Source organism: Mustelus asterias, unplaced genomic scaffold (genome assembly GCF_964213995.1).
Source record: "Mustelus asterias unplaced genomic scaffold, sMusAst1.hap1.1 HAP1_SCAFFOLD_3203, whole genome shotgun sequence".
Taxonomy (NCBI): Eukaryota; Metazoa; Chordata; class Chondrichthyes; order Carcharhiniformes; family Triakidae; genus Mustelus; species Mustelus asterias.
Window position 1 is genome coordinate 1 of NW_027593148.1, and position 24,314 is coordinate 24,314.

General features: G+C 52.2%; 1 protein-coding gene across 1 annotated transcript; it reads left to right on the forward strand.

Annotated features, from left to right (window-relative positions):
* The first annotated feature begins 5,534 nt into the window (after positions 1-5,534).
* LOC144490361 (beta-enolase) lies at positions 5,535-19,375 on the forward strand. Its single transcript, XM_078208123.1, has 8 exons — positions 5,535-5,630; positions 5,719-5,852; positions 7,419-7,641; positions 12,311-12,508; positions 13,345-13,546; positions 15,098-15,206; positions 17,393-17,451; positions 19,121-19,375. The coding sequence occupies exons 1-8, from the start codon at positions 5,600-5,602 to the stop codon at positions 19,188-19,190; spliced, it is 1,026 nt and encodes a 341-aa protein (XP_078064249.1). The 5' UTR covers positions 5,535-5,599; the 3' UTR covers positions 19,191-19,375.
* Positions 19,376-24,314: the final 4,939 nt, after the last annotated feature.

A 24,314-nucleotide genomic window follows, 5' to 3' on the forward strand; every position in this document is an offset into this window, starting at 1 on the left:
GTCTGAACACAAGGAGCAGGAGGAGGCCATTCAGCCCTTCGAGCCTGCCCACCCATCATTCATCGCCATCATGGCCGATCGGCCAGCTCAGTCGCCTAGTCCTGCTTTCTCCCCATAACCTTTGATCCCGTTCACCCCAAGTGCTGTAAACAGCCTTTTCTATGCCATTTTCCCAGAACCCTCTATTCCTCGATCTATCAGATCCATCTCCACTTTAAACACTTCTAATGATCCAGCCTCCAGCACCCTCCGGGACAGAGAATTCCAGAGATTCACCACCCTCTGCAGGGAGAAATTTCTACACATCTCAGTTTGAAATGGCCGGCCCTTTATCCTGTAGCGATGTCCCCTTGTTCAAGACTCACCATCTATCCCTCAGGATCTGATATGGAGTCATAGAGTTTACAGCATGGAAACAGGCCCTTCGGCCCAACTTGTCCATGCTGCCCTATTTTTTAAACCCCTAATCTTTTTCAACCCGGATAAGTGTGTAGTGATCCATTTTGGCAGATCCAATGGGATGGAGCAGCAGTATAAAATGAAGGGTACCATTCTTAGCAGTGTAGAGGATCAGAAGGACCTTGGGGTCCGGGTCCATAGGACTCTTAAATCGGCCTCGCAGGTGGAGGATGCGGTCAAGAAGGCATATGGCGTACTAGCCTTCATTAATCGAGGGATTGAGTTTAGGAGTCGGGAGATAATGCTGCAGCTTTATAGGACCCTGGTTAGACCCCACTTGGAGTACTGCGCGCAGTTCTGGTCACCTCATTACAGGAAAGATGTTGAAGCCATTGAAAGGGTGCAGAGGAGATTTACAAGGATGTTGCCTGGATTGGGGGGCATGCCTTATGAGGATAGGTTGAGGGAGCTTGGTCTCTTCTCCCTGGAGAGACGAAGGATGAGAGGTGACCTGATAGAGGTTTACAAGATGTTGAGGGGTCTGGATAGGGTGGACTCTCAGAGGCTATTTCCAAGGGCTGAAATGGTTGCTACGAGAGGACACAGGTTTAAGGTGCTGGGGGGTAGGTACAGGGGGGATGTCAGGGGTAAGTTTTTCACTCAGAGGGTGGTGGGTGAGTGGAATCGGCTGACGTCGGTGGTGGTGGAGGCAAACTCGTTGGGGTCTTTTAAGAGACTTCTGGATGAGTACATGGGATTTAATGGGATTGAGGGCTATAGATAGGCCTAGAGGTGGGGATGTGATCGGCGCAACTTGTGGGCCGAAGGGCCTGTTTGTGCTGTGGCTTTCTATGTTCTATGTTCTATAATCTAATCCCAATTGTCTGCATTTGGCCCATATCCCTCTATACCCATCTTACCCATGTAACTGTCTAAATGCTTTAAAAAAAAAAAATTGGACCAGCCTCTACTACTACCTCTGGCAGCTTGTTCCAGACACTCACCACCCTCTGGATGAAAAAATTGCCCCTCTGGACCCTTTTGTATCTCTCCCCTCTCACCTTAAACCTATGCCCTCTAGTTTTAGACTCCTACCTTTGGGAAAAGATATTGACTATCTAGCTGATCTGTGCCTCTCATTATTTTATAGACCTCTATAAGGTCACCCCTCAGCCTCCTACGCTCCAGAGGAAAAAGTCCCAGTCTATCCAGCCTCTCCTTATAACTCAATCCATCAAGTCCTGGTCGCATCCCAGTAAATCTTTCCTCCAACTTTCTAGTTTAATAATATCCTTTCTATAATACGGTGACCAGAACTGTACACAGTATTCCAAGTGTGGCCTTACCAATGTCTTGTACAACTTCAACAAGACGTCCCAACTCCTGTATTCAATGTTCTGACCGATGAAACCAAGCATGCCGAATGCCTTCTTCACCACTCTGTCCACCTGTGACTCCACTTTCAAGGAGCTATGAACATGTACCCCTAGATCTCTTTGTTCTGTAACTCTCCCCAATGCCCTACCATTACCGTACCACTTCTGTAGTAGGGAAGATGCTTGAATCTATCATCAAGGAAGAAATAGCGAGACATCTGTATATAAATTGTCCCATTGGGAAGATGCAGCATGGGTTCATGAAGGGAAGGTCATGTTTGACTAATTTGGTGGAATTCTTTGAGAACATTACATGTGCAGTGGACAATGGGGAACCTGTGGATGTGGTGTATCTGGATTTCCAGAAGGCATTTGACAAGGTGCCGCACCAAAGACTGCTGAATAAGATAAAGGTGCACGGTGTTACGGGTAATGTATTAGCATGGATAGAGGATTGGTTAATTAACAGAAAGCATAGAGTGGGGGTAAATGGGTGTTTTTCTGGTTGGCGATCAGTGACTAGTGGTGTGCCTCAGGGATCAGTGTTGGGACCGCAATTGTTTATGATTTACATAGATGATTTGGAGTTGGGACCAAGTGTAGTGTGTCAAAATTCACAGATGACACTAAGATGGGTGGAAGAGCAAAGTGTGTAGAGGACAAAGTCTGCAAAGGGATATAGATAGTCTAAGTGAGTGGGCGAGGGTCTAGCAGACTTAGGACTGAGTTGAGGAGGAACTTCTTCTCACACAGGGTTGTGAATCTGTGGAATTCCCTGCCCAGTGAAGCAGTTGAGGCTACCTCATTGAATGTTTTTAAGGCAACGATAGATAGATTTTTGAACAGTAAAGGAATTGAGGGTTATGGTGAGTGGGCGGGTAAGTGGAGCTGAGTCCACAAAAAGATCAGCCATGGTCTTATTGAATGGCGGAGCAGGCTCGAGGGGCCGAATGGCCTACTCCTGCTCCTAGCTCTTATGTTATGTTCTTATTTATTAACTGAGTAAGTCCTGCCCTGGTTCAATCTACCAAAATACATCACCTCGCATTTATCTGAATTAAACTCCATTTGTCAGCTCACTGGCCCAATTGATCAAGTTCCTGTTGCAATTGAACATAACTTTCTTCACTGTCCACTATGCCACCAATCTTGGTGTCATCTGCAAACTTACTAATCATGCCTCCTATATTCTCATCCAAATCATTAATATAAATGATAAATAACAGTGGGCCCAGCACTGATCCCTGAGGCACACCGCTGGTCACAGGCCTCCAGTTTGAAAAACAATCCTCTACGACCACCCTCTGGCTTCTGTCAAGAAGCCAATTTTGTATCCATTTAGCTACCTTCACCCTGGATCCCGTGAGATTTAATTTTATGCAACAACCTACCATGCGGTACCTTGTCAAAGGCCTTGCTAAAGTCCATGTCGACAACATCAACTGCACTGCCCTTATCTACCTTCTTGGTTACCCCTTCAAAAACCTCAATCAAATTTGTGAGACATGATTTTCCACTCACAAAGCCATGCTGACTGTCCCTAATCAGTCCTTGCATCTCTAAATGCCTGTAGATCCTGTCTCTCAGAATACCTTCCAACAATTTACCCACCACAGATGTGAGGCTCACTGGCCTGTAGTTCCCAGGCTTTTCCCTGCAGCCCTTTTTAAACAAAGGCACAACATTTGCCACTCTCCAATCTTCAGGCACCTCACTCGTGACTATCAATGATTCAAATATCTCGGCAAGAGGACCCGCAATTTCCTCCCTAGCCTCCCATAACATCCTGGGATACACTTCATCAGGTCCCGGGGATTTATCTACCTTGATGCGCTTTAAGACTTCCAGCACCACCACCTCTGTAAGATGTACACTCCTCAAGACATCACTATTTATTTCTCCAAGTTCCCTAACATCCTTTGGAAACCTGACATTCTGTTCTTTCCTCCAGATCATTAGTGTAAATAGTGAACAGTTGTGAGCTAAGAACTGACCCCTGTGGCACTACGCTAGTTACATCTTTCCACTCTGAAAAGGACCCATTTATTCCAAGTCTCTGCTTTGTGTGACATCCAGTTTCCAATCCATGCTAACGCCCTTCCTTCAATTCCGTGGGCTTTTGCATTATGTACCAGCTTGTTATGATGTGGCAATTTGTCAAATGCCTTTTGGAAATCTAAATACACTACATCTACTGATTCCCCTCGATCTCCCCTCCGTTACATTCTCAAAGAATTTGAGCAAATTTGTCATGGGCAGGAGTGGGATATGGGCGGCACGGTGGCACAGCGATTAGCGTTGCTGCCTCACAGCACCAGCGACCTGAGTTCAATCCCTGGCTTGGGTCACATAACATAAGAAATAGGAGCGGGAGTAGGCCATCTAGCCCCTCGAGCCTGCCCCGCCATTCAATAAGATCATGGCTGATCTGATAGTGGTTTAATTCCACTTACCCGCCCGCTCCCCATAACCCTTAATTCCCTTATTGATCAGAAATCTATCTACCTGTGACTTAAAGATATTTAACGAGGTAGCCTCCACTGCTTCAATGGGCAGAGAATTCCAGAGATTCACAACCCTCTGTGAGAAGAAGTTCCTCCTCAACTCTGTCCTAAACTGACTCCCCCGTATTTTGAGGCTGTGACCTCTAGTTCTTGTTTCCTTTCTAAGTGGAAAGAATCTCTCTGCCTCTACCCTGTCGAGCCCCTTCATTATCTTGTATGTCTCTACGGGTGGCATGGTAACACAGTGGTTAGCACTGCTGCTTCACAGCTCCAGGGACCCGGGTTCGATTCCCGGCTCGGGTCACTGTCTGTGTGGAGTTTTCACATTCTCTTCGTGTCTGCGTGGGTTTCCTCCGGGTGCCCCGGTTTCCTCCCACAGTCCAAAGATGTGCGGGTTAGGTTGATTGGCCAGGTTAAAAATTGCCCCTTAGCGTCCTGGGATGTGTAGGTTAGAGGGATTAGCGGGTAAAATATGTGGTGGTAGGGCCTGGGTGGGATTGTGGTTGGTGCAGACTCGATGGGCCGAATGGCCGCCTTCTGCACTGTAGGGATTCTATGATTTCTATAAGATCTCCCCTCAGCCTTCTAAACTCCCACCGAGTACAGGCCCAATCTACTCAATCTCTCCTCATAAGCTAACCCCCTCATCTCCGGTATCAACCTGGTGAACCTTCTCTGTAGTCCCTCCAAAGCTAATATATCCTCGGACAATTTAGCATGGCCAATGCACCTAGCAGCACATCTTTTGGACTGAGGGGAAACCGGAGCACCCAGAGGATACCCACGCAGACATGGGGAGAATGTGCAAACTCCACGCAGGCAGTGACCGAAGCCGGGAATTGAACCAGGGTCCCTGGTGCTGAGAGGCAGCAGTGCTAACCACTGTGCCACCCATGTTCTCCCCGTGTCTGCGTGGGTTTCCTCCGGGTGCTCCGGTTTCCTCCCACGCTCCAAAGATGTGCAGGTTAGGTGGATTGGCCATGCTAAATTGCCCCTTAGTGTCCCGGTTAGAGAGAATAGCAGGGTAAATATGGGGAGTTATGGGGGTCGTGCCTGGGTGGGATTGTTGTCGATGCAGACCCGATGGGCTGAATGGCCTGTTGCACTGTAGGGATTCTGTGATGCTTCCCACCTGGGCAGGGATGTTGATTAGTTGAATGTTTTGGATCGATGGATTCTAAGAATAAACTAACTCGGTATCAGGCCAGGCAGTGACCAATGAGGGAGTGCTCCTTGCAAACGCAACGGGCAGTCAGAACCTTGTCCACTTTCTCTCCACAGAAGCTGAGCGTACTGGAGCAGGGAAAGATTGATGACTTCATGTTGGCCCTCGATGGATCTGCAAATAAGTGTGAGTGTGTGTCTGAGGCATTGGGAATCGATTCACTCCACTGTGCAAAGGGTCCTCACGTTATATCTCTCTCTCTCTGTGTCTACAGCTAAGTTTGGTGCCAATGCCATTCTGGGTGTCTCTCTGGCAGTGTGCAAAGCCGGAGCAAAGGAGAAGGGAGTCCCTCTGTACCGTCACATTGCTGATCTCGCCGGGAATAAAGAACTCATCCTGCCCGTCCCGGTGAGTTTCTGTTATATCCCACCGGCTCACCTCGATAGCCCAGCCTTCAGAGAGCAGCCCAGATTCTCTCACTCCCAGGACAGGTACAGCACGGGGTTAGATACAGAGTAAAGCTCCCTCTACACTGTCCCCATCAAACACTCCCAGGACAGGTACAGCACGGGGTTAGATACAGAGTAAAGCTCCCTCTACACTGTCCCCCATCAAACACTCCCAGGACAGGTACAGCATGGGGTTAGATACAGAGTAAAGCTCCCTCTACACTGTCCCCATCAAACACTCCCAGGACAGGTACAGCACGGGGTTAGATACAGAGTAAAGCTCCCTCTACACTGTCCCCCATCAAACACTCCCAGGACAGGTACAGCATGGGGTTAGATACAGAGTAAAGCTCCCTCTACACTGCCCCCATCAAACACTCCCAGGACAGGTACAGCACGGGGTTAGATACAGAGTAAAGCTCCCTCTACACTGTCCCCATCAAACACTCCCAGGACAGGTACAGCACGGGGTTAGATACAGAGTAAAGCTCCCTCTACACTGTCCCCCATCAAACACTCCCAGGACAGGTACAGCATGGGGTTAGATACAGAGTAAAGCTCCCTCTACACTGTCCCCATCAAACACTCCCAGGACAGGTACAGCACGGGGTTAGATACAGAGTAAAGCTCCCTCTACACTGTCCCCCATCAAACACTCCCAGGACAGGTACAGCACGGGGTTAGATACAGAGTAAAGCTCCCTCTACACTGTCCCCCATCAAACACTCCCAGGACAGGTACAGCACGGGGATAGATAGAGTAAAGCTCCCTCTACACTGTCCCCCATCAAACACTCCCAGGACAGGTACAGCACGGGGTTAGATAGAGTAAAGCTCCCTCGACACTGTCCCCATCAAACACTCCCAGGACAGGTACAGCACGGGGTTAGATACAGAGTAAAGCTCCCTCTACACTGTCCCCATCAAACACTCCCAGGACAGGTACAGCACGGGGTTAGATACAGAGTAAAGCTCCCTCTACACTGTCCCCCATCAAACACTCCCAGGACAGGTACAGCACGGGGTTAGATACAGAGTAAAGCTCCCTCTACACTGTCCCCATCAAACACTCCCAGGACAGGTACAGCACGGGGTTAGATACAGAGTAAAGCTCCCTCTACACTGTCCCCATCAAACACTCCCAGGACAGGTACAGCACGGGGTTAGATAGAGTAAAGCTCCCTCGACACTGTCCCCATCAAACACTCCCAGGACAGGTACAGCACGGGGTTAGATACAGAGTAAAGCTCCCTCTACACTGTCCCCCATCAAACACTCCCAGGACAGGTACAGCATGGGGTTAGATACAGAGTAAAGCTCCCTCTACACTGTCCCCATCAAACACTCCCAGGACAGGTACAGCACGGGGTTAGATACAGAGTAAAGCTCCCTCTACAGTGTCCCCATCAAACACTCCCAGGACAGGTACAGCACGGGGTTAGATAGAATAAAGCACCCTCGATGCTGTCCCTGTCTTGCCTCCTCCAGTTGGAAGGTGGTAACTGTGTCTCCTTGTTTGTGACCAGGCTTTCAATGTTATCAATGGTGGTTCTCACGCTGGGAACAAGCTGGCCATGCAAGAGTTTATGATTCTGCCCGTGGGAGCAAGCAGCTTCAAGGACGCGATGCGTGTTGGAGCCGAGGTCTACCACAACCTGAAGAATGTGATCAAGGCCAAATATGGGAAAGATGCCACCAACGTGGGTGATGAAGGAGGCTTTGCCCCCAACATCCTGGAGAATAATGAGGGTAAAAACTAAAGCAGTGTTCCTCCCCGTCTCCCTCTCTGTCACTCTCTCCCTCTGTGTTTGTGTCTCTGTCTCCCTCTCTCTCTCAATCTGTGTCTCTCTCTGTATCTCCCTGTGTGTCTCTCTCTGTATCCCCCTGTGTGTCTCTCTCTGTATCCCCCTGTGTGTCTCTCTCTGTATCCCCCTGTGTGTCTCTCTCTGTATCTCCCTGTGTGTGTCTCTCTGTATCCCCCTGTGTGTCTCTCTCTGTATCCCCCTGTGTGTCTCTCTCTGTATCCCCCTGTGTGTCTCTCTCTGTATCTCCCTGTGTGTCTCTCTCTGTATCTCCCTGTGTGTCTCTCTCTGTATCCGCCTGTGTGTCTCTCTCTGTATCTCCCTGTGTGTGTCTCTCTGTATCCCCCTGTGTGTGTGTCTCTCTGTATCCCCCTGTGTGTCTCTCTCTGTATCCCCCTGTGTGTGTGTCTCTCTGTATCCCCCTGTGTGTGTCTCTCTGTATCCCCCTGTGTGTGTCTCTCTGTATCTCCCTGTGTGTGTCTCTCTGTATCTCCCTGTGTGTGTCTCTCTGTATCCCCCTGTGTGTGTGTCTCTCTGTATCTCCGTGTGTCTCTCTCTGTATCCCCCTGTGTGTGTGTCTCTCTGTATCCCCCTGTGTGTGTGTCTCTCTGTATCTCCCTGTGTGTGTGTCTCTCTGTATCTCCCTGTGTGTGTGTCTCTCTGTATCCCCCTGTGTGTGTCTCTCTGTATCTCCCTGTGTGTGTGTCTCTCTGTATCCCCCTGTGTGTGTCTCTCTGTATCCCCCTGTGTGTCTCTCTCTGTATCTCCCTGTGTGTGTCTCTCTGTATCCCCCTGTGTGTGTCTCTCTGTATCCCCCTGTGTGTGTGTCTCTCTGTATCCCCCTGTGTGTGTGTCTCTCTGTATCCCCCTGTGTGTGTGTCTCTCTGTATCCCCCTGTGTGTGTGTCTCTCTGTATCCCCCTGTGTGTGTGTCTCTCTGTATCCCCCTGTGTGTGTGTCTCTCTGTATCCCCCTGTGTGTGTCTCTCTGTATCCCCCTGTGTGTGTGTCTCTCTGTATCCCCCTGTGTGTGTCTCTCTGTATCCCCCTGTGTGTGTCTCTCTCTGTATCCCCCTGTGTGTGTGTCTCTCTGCATCCCCCTGTGTGTGTCTCTCTGCATCCCCCTGTGTGTGTCTCTCTGCATCCCCCTGTGTATGTGTCTCTCTGTATCCCCCTGTGTATGTGTCTCTCTGTATCCCCCTGTGTGTGTCTCTCTCTGTATCTCCCCGTGTGTGTGTCTCTCTCTCTCTCTCTCTCTCCAGCCTGGCAGCAGCTTGGAGATACAGTGAGGATTCCAGTGCCTGTAGCTCCACGCTGCTCTGCTCTCCTGCAGTGAGACTGCGACACACCCCACTGTGAAGCCGTGCAGAGTGGGCGTTGCGTCTCCCCCAAGCCCCGCACGGAGAATCTGAACGCAAAGAGAATCACTAGTGGTGGGGGGGGAGGGGGGCACCCAGTCCGACTGAGGGGGGAGGGGGCACCCAGTCCGACTGAGGGGGGAGGGGGGGCACCCGGTCAGACTGAGGGGGGAGGGGGGGCACCCGGTCAGACTGAGGGGGGATGGGGGGGGAGACCCGGTCAGACTGAGGGGGGAGGGGGGGGGGACCCGGTCAGACTGAGGGGGGAGGGGGGGACCCGGTCAGACTGAGGGGGGAGGGGGAGACGCACTCGGTCAGACTGGGGGAGGGGGAGGGGTGGGTGGGGGAGGGGGTCACCCAGTCAGACTGGGGGGAGGGGGCGACGCACTCTGTCAGACTGGGGGTTGGGGAGGGGGGGTGGGGAAGGGGGCACCCAGTCAGACTGGGGGGAGGGGGAGACGCACTCGGTCAGACTGGGGGAGGCAGGAGTGGGGGAGGGGGCACCCAGTCAGACTGGGGGAGGGGGAGACGCACTGGGTCAGACTGGGGGGGGTAGGGGAGGGGGCACCCAGTCAGACTGGGGGAGGGGGAGACGCACTCGGTCAGACTGGGGGAGGGGGGTGGGGGAAGGGGCACCCAGTCAGACTGGGGGAGGGGGAGACGCACTCGGTCAGACTGAGGGGAGGGGGGGTGGGGGAGGGGGCACCCAGTCAGACTGGGGGAGGGGGAGACGCACTCGGTCAGACTGGGGGAGGGGGGGTGGGGGAGGGGGCACCCAGTCAGACTGGGGGTGGGGGGTGGGGGAAGGGGCACCCAGTCAGACTGGGGGAGGGGGAGACGCACTCGGTCAGACCGCAGTCTGTGAACTCTCTCCAGTTTGAAACTATTTGGTACGAGTGGCTGAATGCAGAGAGGAGTCCGTGAGAACATTGACCGGGGGGGAGGAGGGGGGGGTCACTAACCATTGACCTTTGCATTGTGTGTCTGCGCGTCACTGTTGCTAAGTTACTGAAGCCAAAGGGCAAATGATGGGATGTTGTGTGTGTTTGGCGGGGGGTGGGTGTCAGGTGACTCAGCGACAGCCTGCACCTTCTCAACTCTGTCCTCCAAATGTCAAGACCTAACTTTAGCGTCTGGAGTTGTAACCGGACCCCCCCCCGGGGAGGAGAGGGAGGGGGAGAGCTTCCTGCTGTGACCTTTGGATTGGAGCCCAGCGTGGGAAACCGCGCCGCCTCCCAAAATAACCTGGGATAATGGCACCAGGGCAGCTGCGGCCTGGAGTGACAGAGGAACCTCCTCGGTGAAAGATTTACCAGGATGCTGCCGGGACTTGATGGTTTGAGTTAGAGAGAGGCTGGATAGACTGGGACTTTTCTCACTGGAGCTTTACCCCTAAGCTAATCCCAATTGCCCGCATTTGGCCCATATCCCTCTGTACCCACCTTACCCAGGCAACTGTCTAAATGCTTTTTAAAAGACAAAATTGTACCCGCCTCTACTACTGCCTCTGGCAGCTCGTTCCAGACACTCACCACCCTCCGTGTGAAAAAATTGCCCCTCTGGACACTTTTGTATCTCTCCCCTCTCACCTTAAACCCATGTCCTCAAGTTTTAGACTCCCCTACCTTTGGGAAAAGATATTGACTATCTAGCTGATCTGTGCCCCTCATTATTTTATAGACCTCTATAAGATCACCCCTCAGCCTCCGACGCTCCAGAGAAAAAAGTCCCAGTCTATCCAGTCTCTCTTTATAACTCAATCCATCAAGTCCCGGTAGCATCCTAGTAAATCTTTTCTGCACTCTTTCTAGTTTAATAATATCCTTTCTATAATAGGGTGACCAGAAGTTTGCTGCTGTTCTGAGCAGAATGCATTCCTGTTTTTGGGAAGGGATACAGGAACTGGGGGCTGGACAGGGTGGATTTTGGATGAGTTGGACAGAGGCTGAGTGCGGCTCCCAGTGATTGTTCAGCCACGGATTAGACAGCATGTACTGGGATACGGTTGGGCGGCAGTGGGTTAGCTCTGCTGCCTCATAGCGCCGGGGACCTGGGTTCGATTCCCGGCCTCGGGTCACTGTCTGTGCGGAGTCTGCACGTTCTCCCCGTGTCTGCGTGGGTTTCCTCCGGTTTCCTCCCACAGTCCGAAAGACGTGCTGGTTGGGTGCATTGACCCGAACAAGTGCTGGAGTGTGGTGACTAGGGGAATCAACTTCATTGCAGTGTTAATGTAAGCCTACTTGTGACTAATAATTAAACTTTAAGAGGTTACAGAGGTTAGGGAGTAAGTTGCCTTTAGTGTCTAAAGATGTGTAGGTTAGGGGGATTGGCCATGCTAAATTGCCCCTTAGTATCAGAGGGATTAGAACATAGGACATTACAGCGCAGTACAGGCCCTTCGGCCCTCGATGTTGTGCCGACCAGTGAAACCAATCTAAAGCCCCTCTAATCTACACTATTCCAATAACATCCATATGTTTATCCAATAACCACTTGAACGCTCTCAACGTTGACGAGTCCACTACTGCTGCAGGCAGGGCATTCCACGCCCTTACTACTCTCTGAGTAAAGAACCTACCTCTAACATCTGTCCTATATCTCTCACCCCTCAATTTAAAGCTATGTCCCCTCGTGCTAGCCATCACCATCCGAGGAAAAAGGCTCTCACTATCCACCCTGTCTAATCCTCTGATCATCTTGTATGCCTCTATTAAGTCACCTCTTAACCTTCTTCTCTCTAACGAAAACAACCTCAAGTCCCTCAGCCTTTCCTCATACGATTTTCCCACCATACCAGGCAACATCCTGGTAAATCTCCTCTGCACCCTTTCCAACACTTCCACATCTTTCCTATAAATACGGTGACCAGAACTGTACGCAATACTCCAAATGCGGCCGCACCAGAGTTTTGTACAGTTGCAGCATGACCTCCTGGCTCCGAAACTCAACCCCTCCACCAATAAAAGCTAACACACCGTACGCCGCCTTAGCGAGGGTAAATACGTGAGGTTATGGGGATAGAACCTGGGTGGGATTGTGGTTGGTGCAGACTTGATGGGCTGAATGGCCTCCTTCTATACTTCAGGATTCTATGAAAGTATTATTTCTTGCGCGCTATACAGACAAAGCATACTGTTCATAGAGAAGGAAAGGAGAGGGTGCAGAATGTAGTGTTAGTTATAGTGAGGGTGTAGAGAAAGGGTCGCAGTTTGTGTTCGGTTTTCTTACCCCACATTCCCCCCCCCACTTTGTCCCCTCAGCCCTGGAACTGCTGAAGTCGGCCATCGCGAAGGCTGGATACACTGACAAGATTGTGATTGGAATGGATGTGGCTGCATCGGAATTCTACCGCAAAGGCCAGTACGATCTGGACTTCAAGTCCCCGGATGACCCCAGTCGCTACATCTCCGGGGAGAAGCTGGGAGATCTGTACAAAAGCTTCATCAAGGGTTACCCAGGTAAGGTGGGGGCAGGAGCTGGGGGAGGGGTGAGAGGGGGAAGGTGGGTGCGCTGTGGGGGGGTGGGGGAGGTGGGTGCGCTGTGGGGGGGTGGGGGAGGTGGGTGCGCTGTGGGGGGGGGGAGGTGGGAGCGCTGTGGGGGAGGTGGGTGCGCTGTGGGGGGGTGGGGGAGGTGGGTGTGCTGTGGGGGGAGGTGGGTGCGCTGTGGGGGGGGGGGGGGAGAGGTGGGAGTGCTGTGGGGGGGGAGGTGGGAGCATGTGGGGGGGGAGGTGGAGGTGGGAGCGTGTGAGGGGGAGGTGGGAGTGCTGTGGTGGGGGTGGGGGGGAGGTGGGAGCGCTGTGGTGGGGGTGGGGGGGAGGTGGGAGTGCTGTGGTGGGGGTGGGGGGGAGGTGGGAGTGCTGGGGTGGGGGGGAGGTGGGAGTGCTGTGGTGGGGGTGGGAACGTGCAATTGACGGGGGCTTGTGGAGGAAAGACCACCCCTCTCCCCCCGGGGCTGGCTCTCTGGGGGAGTGTCCCCCCCTCTCCCCCCGGGGCTGGCTCTCTGGGGAACCCCCCCTCTCCCCCCGGGGCTGGCTCTCTGGGGAACCCCCCCTCTCCCCCTCGGGCTGGCTCTCTGGGGGAGTGTCCCCCCTCTCCCCCCGGGGCTGGCTCTCTGGGGGAGTGTCCCCCCCTCTCCCCCCGGGGCTGGCTCTCTGGGGGAGTGTCCCCCCTCTCCCCCCGGGGCTGGCTCTCTGGGGAACCCCCCCTCTCCCCCCGGGGCTGGCTCTCTGGGGGAGTGTCCCCCCTCTCCCCCCGGGGCTGGCTCTCTGTGCTGACTCTCGGGCTTCTCTCCCCAGTGGTTTCCATTGAAGATCCCTTTGACCAGGACGATTGGGAAAACTGGTCCAAGTTCACGGCGGGAGTCTCCATCCAGATTGTGGGTGATGATCTCACGGTCACCAATCCCAAACGGATTCAGACTGCGGTCGACAAGAAGGCCTGTAACTGCCTGCTGCTGAAAGTCAACCAGATCGGAACCGTCACCGAGTCCATTAACGCGTGAGTAACGGGAGGGGGCGGGGAGGCAGACACTCCGGCGGGGGGGGGGGGGCAGACACTCTGGGGGCGGGGGGAGGAGGGAGTGTGTGCACGCACTGCCTCGGTCGGGGGGTGGGGGGGGAAGTACGACTAAGCGCATAGCGTGCTCAAAGAGCTAGTACGGGCGAAGTGGACTGAATGGCCTCCAATGTGCTGAACTCATCACGAGAGAGCAGCGCGTCTCCATGGCAATTAAAAGAGCAACTGGGGTTAGAATCCTTCAACTGCAAAGGTCACAAACCATAACGGAGGAAGGCGCGATCCTGGGAATGTCGACCTTTCACAGCTCCGCTATTTACAGTTGGCTGAAAGCAGAGACTGGGGCTAAATATAAACCCCCAGGTACTGGTGGCACACTGTCCCCTGCTGCACCCAACACACACTTACAGCCTGTGATAGAACTGTTGGCACAGCACCACACTGCTGAGAGATCCGAATTCCCTCTAAATTACCCCATCAAACACTCCCAGGACAGGTACAGCACGGGGTTAGATACAGAGTAAAGCTCCCTCTACACTGTCCCCCATCAAACACTCCCAGAACAGGTACAGCACGGGGTTAGATACAGAGTAAAGCTCCCTCTGCACTGTCCCCATCAAACACTCCCAGGACAGGTACAGCACGGGGTTAGATACAGAGTAAAGCTCCCTCTACACTGTCCCCATCAAACACTCCCAGGACAGGTACAGCACGGGGTTAGATACAGAGTAAAGCTCCCTCTGCACTGTCACCATTAAACTCTCCCAGGACAGGTACAGCACGGGGTTAGATACAGAGTAAAGCTCCCTCTACACTGTCCCCATCAAACACTCCCAGGACAGGTACAGCACGGGGTTAGATACAGAGTAAAGCTCCCTCTACACTGTCCCCATCAAACACTCCCAGGACAGGGACAGCACGGGGTTAGATACAGAGTAAAGCTCCCTCTACACTGTCCCCCATCAAACACTCCCAGGACAGGTACAGCACGGGGTTAGATACAGAGTAAAGCTCCCTCTACACTGTCCCCATCAAACACTCCCAGGACAGGTACAGCACGGGGTTAGATACAGAGTAAAGCTCCCTCTACACTGTCCCCATCAAACACTCCCAGGACAGGTACAGCACGGGGTTAGATACAGAGTAAAGCTCCCTCTACACTGTCCCCATCAAACACCCCCTGGACAGGTACAGCACGGGGTTAGATACAGAGTAAAGCTCCCTCTACACTGTCCCCCATCAAACACTCCCAGGACAGGTACAGCACGGGGTTAGATACAGAGTAAAGCTCCCTCTGCACTGTCCCCATCAAACACTCCCAGGACAGGTACAGCACGGCGTTAGATACAGAGTAAAGCTCCCTCTACACTGTCCCCATCAAACACTCCCAGGACAGGTACAGTGCGGGGTTAGATACAGAGTAAAGCTCCCTCTACACTGTCCCCCATCAAACACTCCCAGGACAGGTACAGCACGGGGTGAGATGTAAAGCTCCCTCGAGTTTGATTTCTAATGAATCTCTCTCTCTTTCAGTTGTAAAATGGCTCAGACCAATGGTTGGGGAGTGATGGTGAGTCACCGTTCTGGTGAGACTGAGGATCCTTTCATTGCCGACCTGGTTGTTGGTCTCTGCACTGGGCAGGTGGGTCCGTGTTACTGAGCGGCGCGGGGGGGGGGGGGGGGGGGGGGCTCCATGTTCCTGGGGGGGGTTGGGGGCGAGGGTCGCTGTTCATTAGTGACAGACAGCATGGTTTTGTAAGAGGGAGGTCGTGCCTTACAAATTTGGTGGAGTTTTTTGAGGAAGTGACAAAAACGGTTGATGAAGGAAGGGCCGTGGATGTCGTCTATATGGATTTCAGTAAGGCATTTGACAAAGTCCCACATGGCAGGTTGGTTAAGAAGGTTAAAGCTCATGGGATACAAGGAGAGGTGGCTAAATGGGTAGAAAACTGGCTTGGCCACAGGAGACAGAGGGTAGCAGTCGAAGGGTCTTTTTCCGGCTGGAGGTCTGTGACCAGTGGTGTTCCGCAGGGCTCTGTACTGGGACCTCTGCTATTTGTGATATATATAAATGATTTGGAAGAAGGTGTAACTGGTGTAATCAGCAAGTTTGCGGATGACACGTAGATGGCTGGAATTGCGGATAGCGAAGAGCATTGTCGGGCAATACAGCAGGATATAGATAGGCTGGAAAATTGGGCGGAGAGGTGGCAGATGGAATTTAATCCGGATAAATGCGAAGTGATGCATTTTGGAAGAAATAATGTAGGGAGGAGTTATACAATAAATGGCAGAGTCATCAGGAGTATAGAAACACAGAGGGACCTAGGTGTGCAAGTCCACAAATCCTTGAAGGTGGCAACACAGGTGGAGAAGGTGGTGAAGATGGCATATGGTATGCTTGCCTTTATAGGATGGGGTATAGAGTATAAAAGCTGGAGTCTGATGTTGCAGCTGTATAGAACGCTGGTTAGGCCACATTTGGAGTACTGCGTCCAGTTCTGGTCGCCGCACTACCAGAAGGACGTGGAGGCATTGGAGAGAGTGCAGAGAAGGTTTACCAGGATGTTGCCTGGTATGGAGGGTCTTAGCTATGAGGAGAGATTGGGTAAACTGGGGTTGTTCTCCTTGGAAAGACGGAGAATGAGGGGAGATCTAATAGAGGTATACAAGATTATGAAGGGTATAGATAGGGTGAACAGTGGGAAGCTTTTTCCCAGGTCGGAGGTGACGATCACGAGGGGTCACGGGCTCAAGCTGAGAGGGGCGAAGTATAACTCAGACATCAGAGGGACGTATTTTACACAGAGGGTGGTGGGGGCCTGGAATGCGCTGCCAAGTAGGGTGGTGGAGGCAGGCACGCTGACATCGTTTAAGACTTACCTGGATAGTCACATGAGCAGCCTGGGAATGGAGGGATACAAACGATTGGTCTAGTTGGACCAAGGAGCGGCACAGGCTTGGAGGGCCGAAGGGCCTGTTTCCTGTGCTGTACTGTTCTTTGTTCCTGAGGGGGGGGGGGTGTTCTGTGTTCCTGGGGGGGATGGTGGTGTCTCTGTGTTCCTGAGGGGGGTTGGGGGCAGGGGGTTCTGTGTTCCTGAGGGGGGGGTTCTGTGTTCCTGTGGGGGGGGGGGGGGGTGGGGGTCTCCGTGTTCCTGAGGGGGGCGGGGGTCTCTGTGTTCCTGAGGGGGGCGGGGGTCTCTGTGTTCCTGAGGGGGGCGGGGGTCTCTGTGTTCCTGAGGGGGGCGGGGGTCTCTGTGTTCCTGAGGGGGGCGGGGGTCTCTGTGTTCCTGAGGGGGGCGGGGGTCTCTGTGTTCCTGAGGGGGGCGGGGGTCTCTGTGTTCCTGAGGGGGGCGGGGGTCTCTGTGTTCCTGAGGGGGGCGGGGGTCTCTGTGTTCCTGAGGGGGGCGGGGGTCTGTGTTCCTGAGGGGGGCGGGGGTCTCTGTGTTCCTGAGGGGGGCGGGGGTCTCTGTGTTCCTGAGGGGGGCGGGGGTCTCTGTGTTCCTGAGGGGGGCGGGGGTCTCTGTGTTCCTGAGGGGGGGCGGGGGTCTCTGTGTTCCTGAGGGGGGCGGGGGTCTCTGTGTTCCTGAGGGGGGCGGGGGTCTCTGTGTTCCTGAGGGGGGCGGGGGTCTCTGTGTTCCTGAGGGGGGCGGGGGGTGCAATGTCTGTAACAAAGTTAATTGTAACCCTGCGGGGGGTTTGACTGCAGTTCGATTTCCAATGTCTTTTACAAAGATGTTGAGCTGACCGGTTGGAATCAGTGATGCAGCAACTTGTGTCCCTGCCAGAGTGTGGATAAAGTCTCCTCCTCTTCCCCCTCTCCTTTAGATCAAGACCGGTGCTCCCTGCAGGTCCGAGCGACTCTCCAAGTATAACCAGCTGATGAGGTGAGGCTTGGGAATGGGCTTGGGAATGGGCTTGGGAAGAGCTTGGGAATGGGCTTGGGAAGAGCTTGGGAATGGGCTTGGGAAGAGCTTGGGAATGGGCTTGGGAAGAGCTTGGGAATGGGCTTGGGAAGAGCTTGGGAATGGGCTTGGGAAGAGCTTGGGAATGGGCTTGGGAAGAGCTTGGGAATGGGCTTGGGAAGAGCTTGGGAATGGGCTTGGGAAGAGCTTGCCAGGGCTCCCTGGCAAGCTCGGGGGGGGGGGGGGGGGGGGCGTGATCTGAGATCACTCTGGGAGACCCCCGGGGTCTTTGTCTGGGATACTGGGAGTGTTGTCACTGCTGACGACAATCCGGGACGGAGCTTCATCCTATTGCCCCCCTCCTGTCTCTACCTCCCTGCTAGCCCCCGCTCTGCTCCTGGAGTATCCCTGCTATTTGGAATAAGTTCAGGGATATAGGAATTAGGAGCAGGAGGAGGCCATTCAGCCCTTCGAGCCTGCTCCGCCATTCAATCAGATCATGGCTGATCTCTCCCTGGTCTCAAACCCACCTCCCCGCCTGTTCCACATGTCCCTTTATCACATTTCCGATCACAAATACATCCATCTCCCTCTTGAACCTGTTCAATGATTCAGACTCGGCTGCGCTCTGGGGCAGCGAGTTTCACAAACTCACCACCCTCTGCAGGAAGTAGTTCCTCCTCATCTCTGTTCTTAACCTACCGCCTCTCAACCTATACCCTCTTGTTCCAGACTGCCCCACATGGGGGAAACATTTGGTCTACATTTACTTTATCAATCCCTTTTAGAATTTTATATACCTCGATCAGATCCCCCCTCATCCTTCTAAACTCCAAACCCAAACTGTTTAATCTCTCCTCATACGTCAACCCTTTCATCCCCGGAATCAACCTGGGGAACCTCCTCTGAACTGCCTCCAATGCCACCACATCCTTCCTCAAAGAAGGAGACCAAAACTGGACACAATACTCCAGATGTGGTCTCACCAACACCCAGTACATAGAATCCTACAGTGCAGAAAGAGGCCATTTGGCCCATCAAGCCTGCACTGATGACAATCCCACCCAGACCCTATCCCTGTAACCCCACATTTTCCCTGCTCATCTCCCTGACACTAAGGGGTGATTGAGCATGGCCAATCCACCTAACCTGCACATCTTTTGGACTGTGGGAGAAAACCGGAGCATCTGGACGAAACCCACGCAGACACGGGGAGAATGTGCAGACTCCGCACAGTCACCCAAGGCCAGAATCGAACCTGGGTCTGAGGCAGCAGCAGTGCAAACCCACTGCCAGTGTAATGTCTCCATACAACTGCAACAACACTTCCCTACTTTTATAATGTGGAGATGCCGGTGTTGGACTGGGGTGGGCACAGTAAGAAGTCTCACAACACCAGGTTAAAGTCCAACAGGTTTATTTGGAACCATGAGCTTTCGGAACACTGCCCCTTCATCAGGTGAGTAAGTCAGTGCTCCGAAAGCTCGTGATACCAAATAAACCTGTTGGACTTTAACCTGACGTTGTGAGACTTCTTACTCTACCTTTATACTCCAGTCCCTTTGTGATTCATTCTGTGGTGGTGAAGTCTGCAGGACGCCCACCTTCGTTACAAATACAGGATGTTACTAAACTCTTTATCTTTCTGCAGGATTGAAGAGGAGTTGGGGGACAAGGCCAAGTTTGCTGGTAAGAACTTCCGGCACCCTCTGGGAAAGTAAGCAGATGTACGGAGTAGCGTTGATCTCCTGATGAGCCGCTCTCCGCCTGAGCAACCACCATCAACTGTCTCCCTCCAGCTTCCAGCCCCATAGCTCCCCTCACACCAGCCTTCCAGCCAATTAGATGTTACCTTGGAATCAAGATGTGCAATGTGTTGGTGAATAAAGTCGCTCAAATCTCTCAACTCTTGTGTGGTTTTTTTTTATTCCTGGGATGTGGGTGTTGCTGGCTTGTCAACTGCCCCTTGAACTGTCTCTCTCGGCCGTTTCAGAGGGCGGTTGAGAGTCAACCACATTGGCTGTGGCTCTGGAGTCACATGTAGGCCAGACCGGGGTAAGGACGGCAGATTTCCTTCCCTAAAGGGCATTAGTGACCCAGATGGGTTTTTCTGACAATCGACAATGGTTTCATTACACTTCTGCTTGAGTGGGATTTGAACCTGGGTCCCCAGAGCATTAGAAACATAGTGGATAGGAGCAGGAGGAGGCCATTCGGTCCTTCGAGCCTGCTCCCCCATTCATCACCGTCATGGCTGATCATCCAACTCAATAGCCTCATCCTGCTTTCTCCCCATAACCTTTGACCCCATTCGCCCCCAAGTGCTATATCCAGCCGCCTCTTGAATACATTCAATGTTTTGGCATCAACTACTTCCTGTGGTGATGAATTCCACCGGCTCACCGCTCTCTGGGTGAAGAAATGTCTCCTCACCTCCGTCCTAAATGGTCTCCCCCGAATCCTCAGACTGTGACCCCTGGTTCTGGACTCCCCCCACCATCGGGAACATCCTCCCTGCATCTACCCTGTCCAGTCCTGTTAGAATTTTATAAGTCTCTCTGAGATCCCCCCCTCATTTGTCTGAACTCCAGTGAAAACTATCCGAACCTGGTCAATCTCTCCTCATCCATCAGTCCCGCCATCCCCAGAATCAGCCTGGTAAACCTTCGCTGCACTCCCTCCAGAGCAAGAACATCCTTCCTCAGAAAAGGAGACCAAAGCCACATTTGGTCTAGGTTTCTGGATTACTGTCTGTGTGGAGTCTGCACGTTTGCCCCGTGTCTGCGTGGGTTTCCTCCGGGTGCTCCAGTTTCCTCCCACAGTCCAAAGATGTGTGGGTTAAGTGGATTGCTTGTGCTAAGTTGCCCTTTGGTGTCCCAGGATTTGAGGGTTAGGGGGGATTAGCAGGATGAATATGCGGGGGTTCCAGGGATAGGGTGGGATGCCCTGTTGGAGAGTTGGTGCAGATGCGATGGGCTGAAAGGCCTGAGAGGAGGGCTTTGCTGTTTGTTCTGGTCCAGTGAGATTAGAGCAGTGTGTATTCGGAGGGACTGAGGCTGGAGATGACACAATGAAATGTTTTGGGTGAAATGAGAGGTGATGTATTTGGGAAGGTGAAACTAGGCAGAAGAATACAGGCTAAATGAGAGGATTCAGAGGGGTGTAGAGGAAAGTAAACTTCCAAACATATCCCTGACGGTAGCAGGACAGGTTGGTAAGGTGGTTACAGAGGCAGATCGAATAGAATAAAGAAGATTACAGCACAGGAACAGGCCCTTCGGCCCTCCAAGCCTGCACCGACCATGCTGCCCGACTGAACTAAAATCTTCTACTTTTCCAAGAACCATATCCCTCTATTCCCATCCTATTCATGTACTTGTCAAGACGCCCCTTAAAAGTCACGACCGTATCCGCTTTCACTCCCTCCCCCAGCAACGAGTTCCAGGCACCCACCACCCTCTGTGTAAAAGTTCTGCCTCGTACATCTCCTTTAAACCTTGCCCCTCGCACCTTAAACCTGTGCCCCCCTAGTAATTGACTCTTCCACCCTGGGGAAAAGCTTCTGACTATCCACTCTGTCCATGCCCCTCATAATCTTGTAGACTTCTATCAGGTTGCCCCCTCAACCTCTGTCGCTCCGATGAGAACAAACCAAGTTTCTCCAACCTCTCCTCATAGCTAATGCCCTCCATACCAGGCAACATCCTGGTAAATCTCTCCAAAGCCTCCACATCCTTCTGGTGGTGTGGTGACCAGAATTGAACACTATATTCCAAGTGCGGCCTAACTAAGGTTCTATAAAGCTGCAACATGACTTGCCAATTTTTAAACTGCTCATAAGTTGGCAGTTAGGAAGGAAGTTTATTTATCCGTGTCACAAGTAAGGCTTACATTAACACTGTAATGAAGTTACTATGAAAATCCCCTAGTCGCCACACTCCGGTGCCTGTTCGGGTAACACTGAGGGAGAATTTAGCACGGCCAATGCACCCTAACCAGCACATCTTTCAGACTGTGGGAGGAAACCGGAGCACCCGGAGGAAACCCATGCAGACATGGGGAGAACATGCAGACTCTACACAGAGCGCTATGAGGCAGCAGTGCTAACCACTGTGCCACCTTATTCAATGGCAAATTCAATGCCTTAATTTCTAGAGGGTTAGAATACAAGAGCAGGGATGGGCTGTTCATAAGATATCGGAGCAGAATGAGGCACCCACTCCATGTCTACTTTATCCACACCTTTCATCATCTTGTAGACCTCAATTTGATCTCCCCTCATTCTTCTAAATTCCTGAGAGTATCGGCCTAAACTGTTCAATCTCTCTTCATCCGACAAACCCCCTCATCTCTTCTGAGGCTGTGTAAGGCTCTGGTCAGACCCCATTTGGAGTATTGTGAGCAGTTTTAGGCCCCGTATCTAAGGAAGGATGTGCTGGCCTTGGAAAGGGTCCAGAGGAGGTTCACAAGAATGATCCCTGGAATGAAGAGCTTGTTGTATGAGGAACGGTTGAAGACTCTGGGTCTGTACCCGTTGGAGTTTAGAAGGATGAGGGGGGGATCTTATTGAAACTTACAGGATACTGCGAGGCCTGGATAGAGTGGACGTGGAGAGGATGTTTCCACTAGTAGGAAAAACTAGAACCAGAGGGCACAACCTCAGGCTAAAGGGACGATCCTTGAAAACAGAGATGAGGAGGAATTTCTTCAGCCAGATAGTGGTGAATCTGTGGAACTCTTTGCCGCAGAAGGCAAAGATAGATAGGTTCTTGATTAATAAGGGGATCAGGGGTTATGGGGAAAAGGCGGGAGAATGGGGATGAGAAAAATATCAGCCATGATTGAATGGCAGAGCAGACTCGATGGGCCGAGTGGCCTCATTCTCTCTCCTATATGGTCTGATAGTTTCTCACACCATTTCCCAGGAAACACGACCATAAACAACCTGTCAGCACCGTTCAGTCTTTGGGCAACTATACATCCACACAGTCACTCTTCCCTCAGTCCCACGAACTTCCGTTCCAGCAGGGCTCTGGGATTTTAGGATATATGGACAATGCCAACTCTTATCTTTATCATGTTCCTTTATCACCCACAGGATCCAAGTCTCTCCACAAGTGCAGCTCCCACAACTGGGGTGACACAGTTGTTCGCTCCGCGACCTCACAGCGCCAGGGACCCGGGTTCAATTCCTGCCTCGGGTCATTGTCTGTGTGGAGTCTGCACGTTCTCCCCGTGTCAGTGTGGGTTTCCTCCGGGTGCTCCGGTTTCCTCCCACAGTCCAAAGATAGAACATAGAACAGTCCAGCACAGTACAGGCCCTTCGGCCCTCGATGTTGTGCCGAGCTTTGTCCGAACCAAGATTAAGCTATCCCAGTCCCTATCATCCTGGTGTGCTCCATGTGCCTATCCAATAACCGCTTGAAAGTTCCTAAAGTGTCCGACTCCACTATCACTGCAGGCAGTCCATTCCACACCCCAACCACTCTCTGCGTAAAGAACCTACCTCTGATATCCTTCCTATATCTCCCACCATGAACCTTATAATTACGCCCCCTAGTAATAGCTACATCCACCCGAGGAAATAGTCTCTGAACGTCCACTCTATCTATCCCCCTCATCATCTTATAAACCTCTATTAAGTTGCCTTTCATCCTCCTCCGCTCTAAAGAGAAAAGCCCTAGCTCCCTCAACCTTTCCTCATAAGACCTACCCTCCAAACCAGGCAGCATCCTGGTAAATCTCCTTTGCACTCTTTCCAGCACTTCCACATCCTTCTTATAGTGAGGTGACCAGAACTGCACACAATATTCCAAATGTGGTCTCACCAAGGTCCTGTACAGTTGCAGCATAACCCCACGGCTCTTAAACTCCAACCCCCTGTTAATAAACGCTAACACACTATAGGCCTTCTTCACAGCTCTATCCACTTGAGTGGCAACCTTTAGAGATCTGTGGATATGGACCCCAAGATCTCTCTGTTCCTCCACATTCCTCAGAACCCTGCCGTTGACCCTGTAATCCACATTTAAATTTGTCCTAACAAAATGAATCAGGTTAGGTGCAGGTTAGGTGGATTGAACATAAGAACATAAGAAATAGGAGCAGGAGTAGGCCATCTAGCCCCTCGAGCCTGCCCCGCCATTCAATAAGATCATGGCTGATCTGACGTGGATCAGTACCACTTACCCGCCTGATCCCTATAACCCTTAATTCCCTTACCGATCAGGAATCCATCCATCCGCGCTTTAAACATATTCAGCCTCCACCACCTCAGTGGGCAGAGAATTCCAGAGATTCACCACCCTCTGGGAGAAGAAGTTCCTCCTCAACTATGCTAAATTGCCCCTTAGTGTCCAAAGATGTGCAGGTTAGGGTGGATTGGCCATGCTAAATTGCTCCTTAGTGTCCAAAGATGTGCAGGTTAGGTGGATTGACTGAAATCCATATAGACGACATCCACGGCCCTTCCTTCATCAACCGTTTTTGTCACTTCCTCAAAAAACTCCACCAAATTTGTAAGGCACGACCTCCCTCTTACAAAACCATGCTGTCTGTCACTAATGAGATTGTTCCGTTCTAAATGCGCATACATCCTGTCTCTCAGAATCCTCTCCAACAACTTCCCTACCACGGACGTAAAGCTCACCGGCCTATAATTTCCTGGGTTATCCCTGCTACCCTTCTTAAATAACAGGACCACATTCGCTATCCTCCAATCCAATTGTCACAATACATGTGACAATAATAAATCAAATCAAAAACGCGAGGCTCAGCCAGTGACGTCCATGTCCCAATAATTAATTGTTTTAAACTATCCGATAGGGACAGTGATCAGTGCTGAG

Coding starts and splice junctions, on each gene's coding strand:
- LOC144490361 (XM_078208123.1), top strand. CDS start 5,600: ATGTTGGCCCTCGATGGATCTGCAAATAAGT. Junction 7,642..12,310: donor CATCCTGGAGAATAATGAGG/GTAAAAACTAAA, acceptor TTGTCCCCTCAG/CCCTGGAACTGCTGAAGTCG. Junction 17,452..19,120: donor AAGTATAACCAGCTGATGAG/GTGAGGCTTGGG, acceptor ATCTTTCTGCAG/GATTGAAGAGGAGTTGGGGG.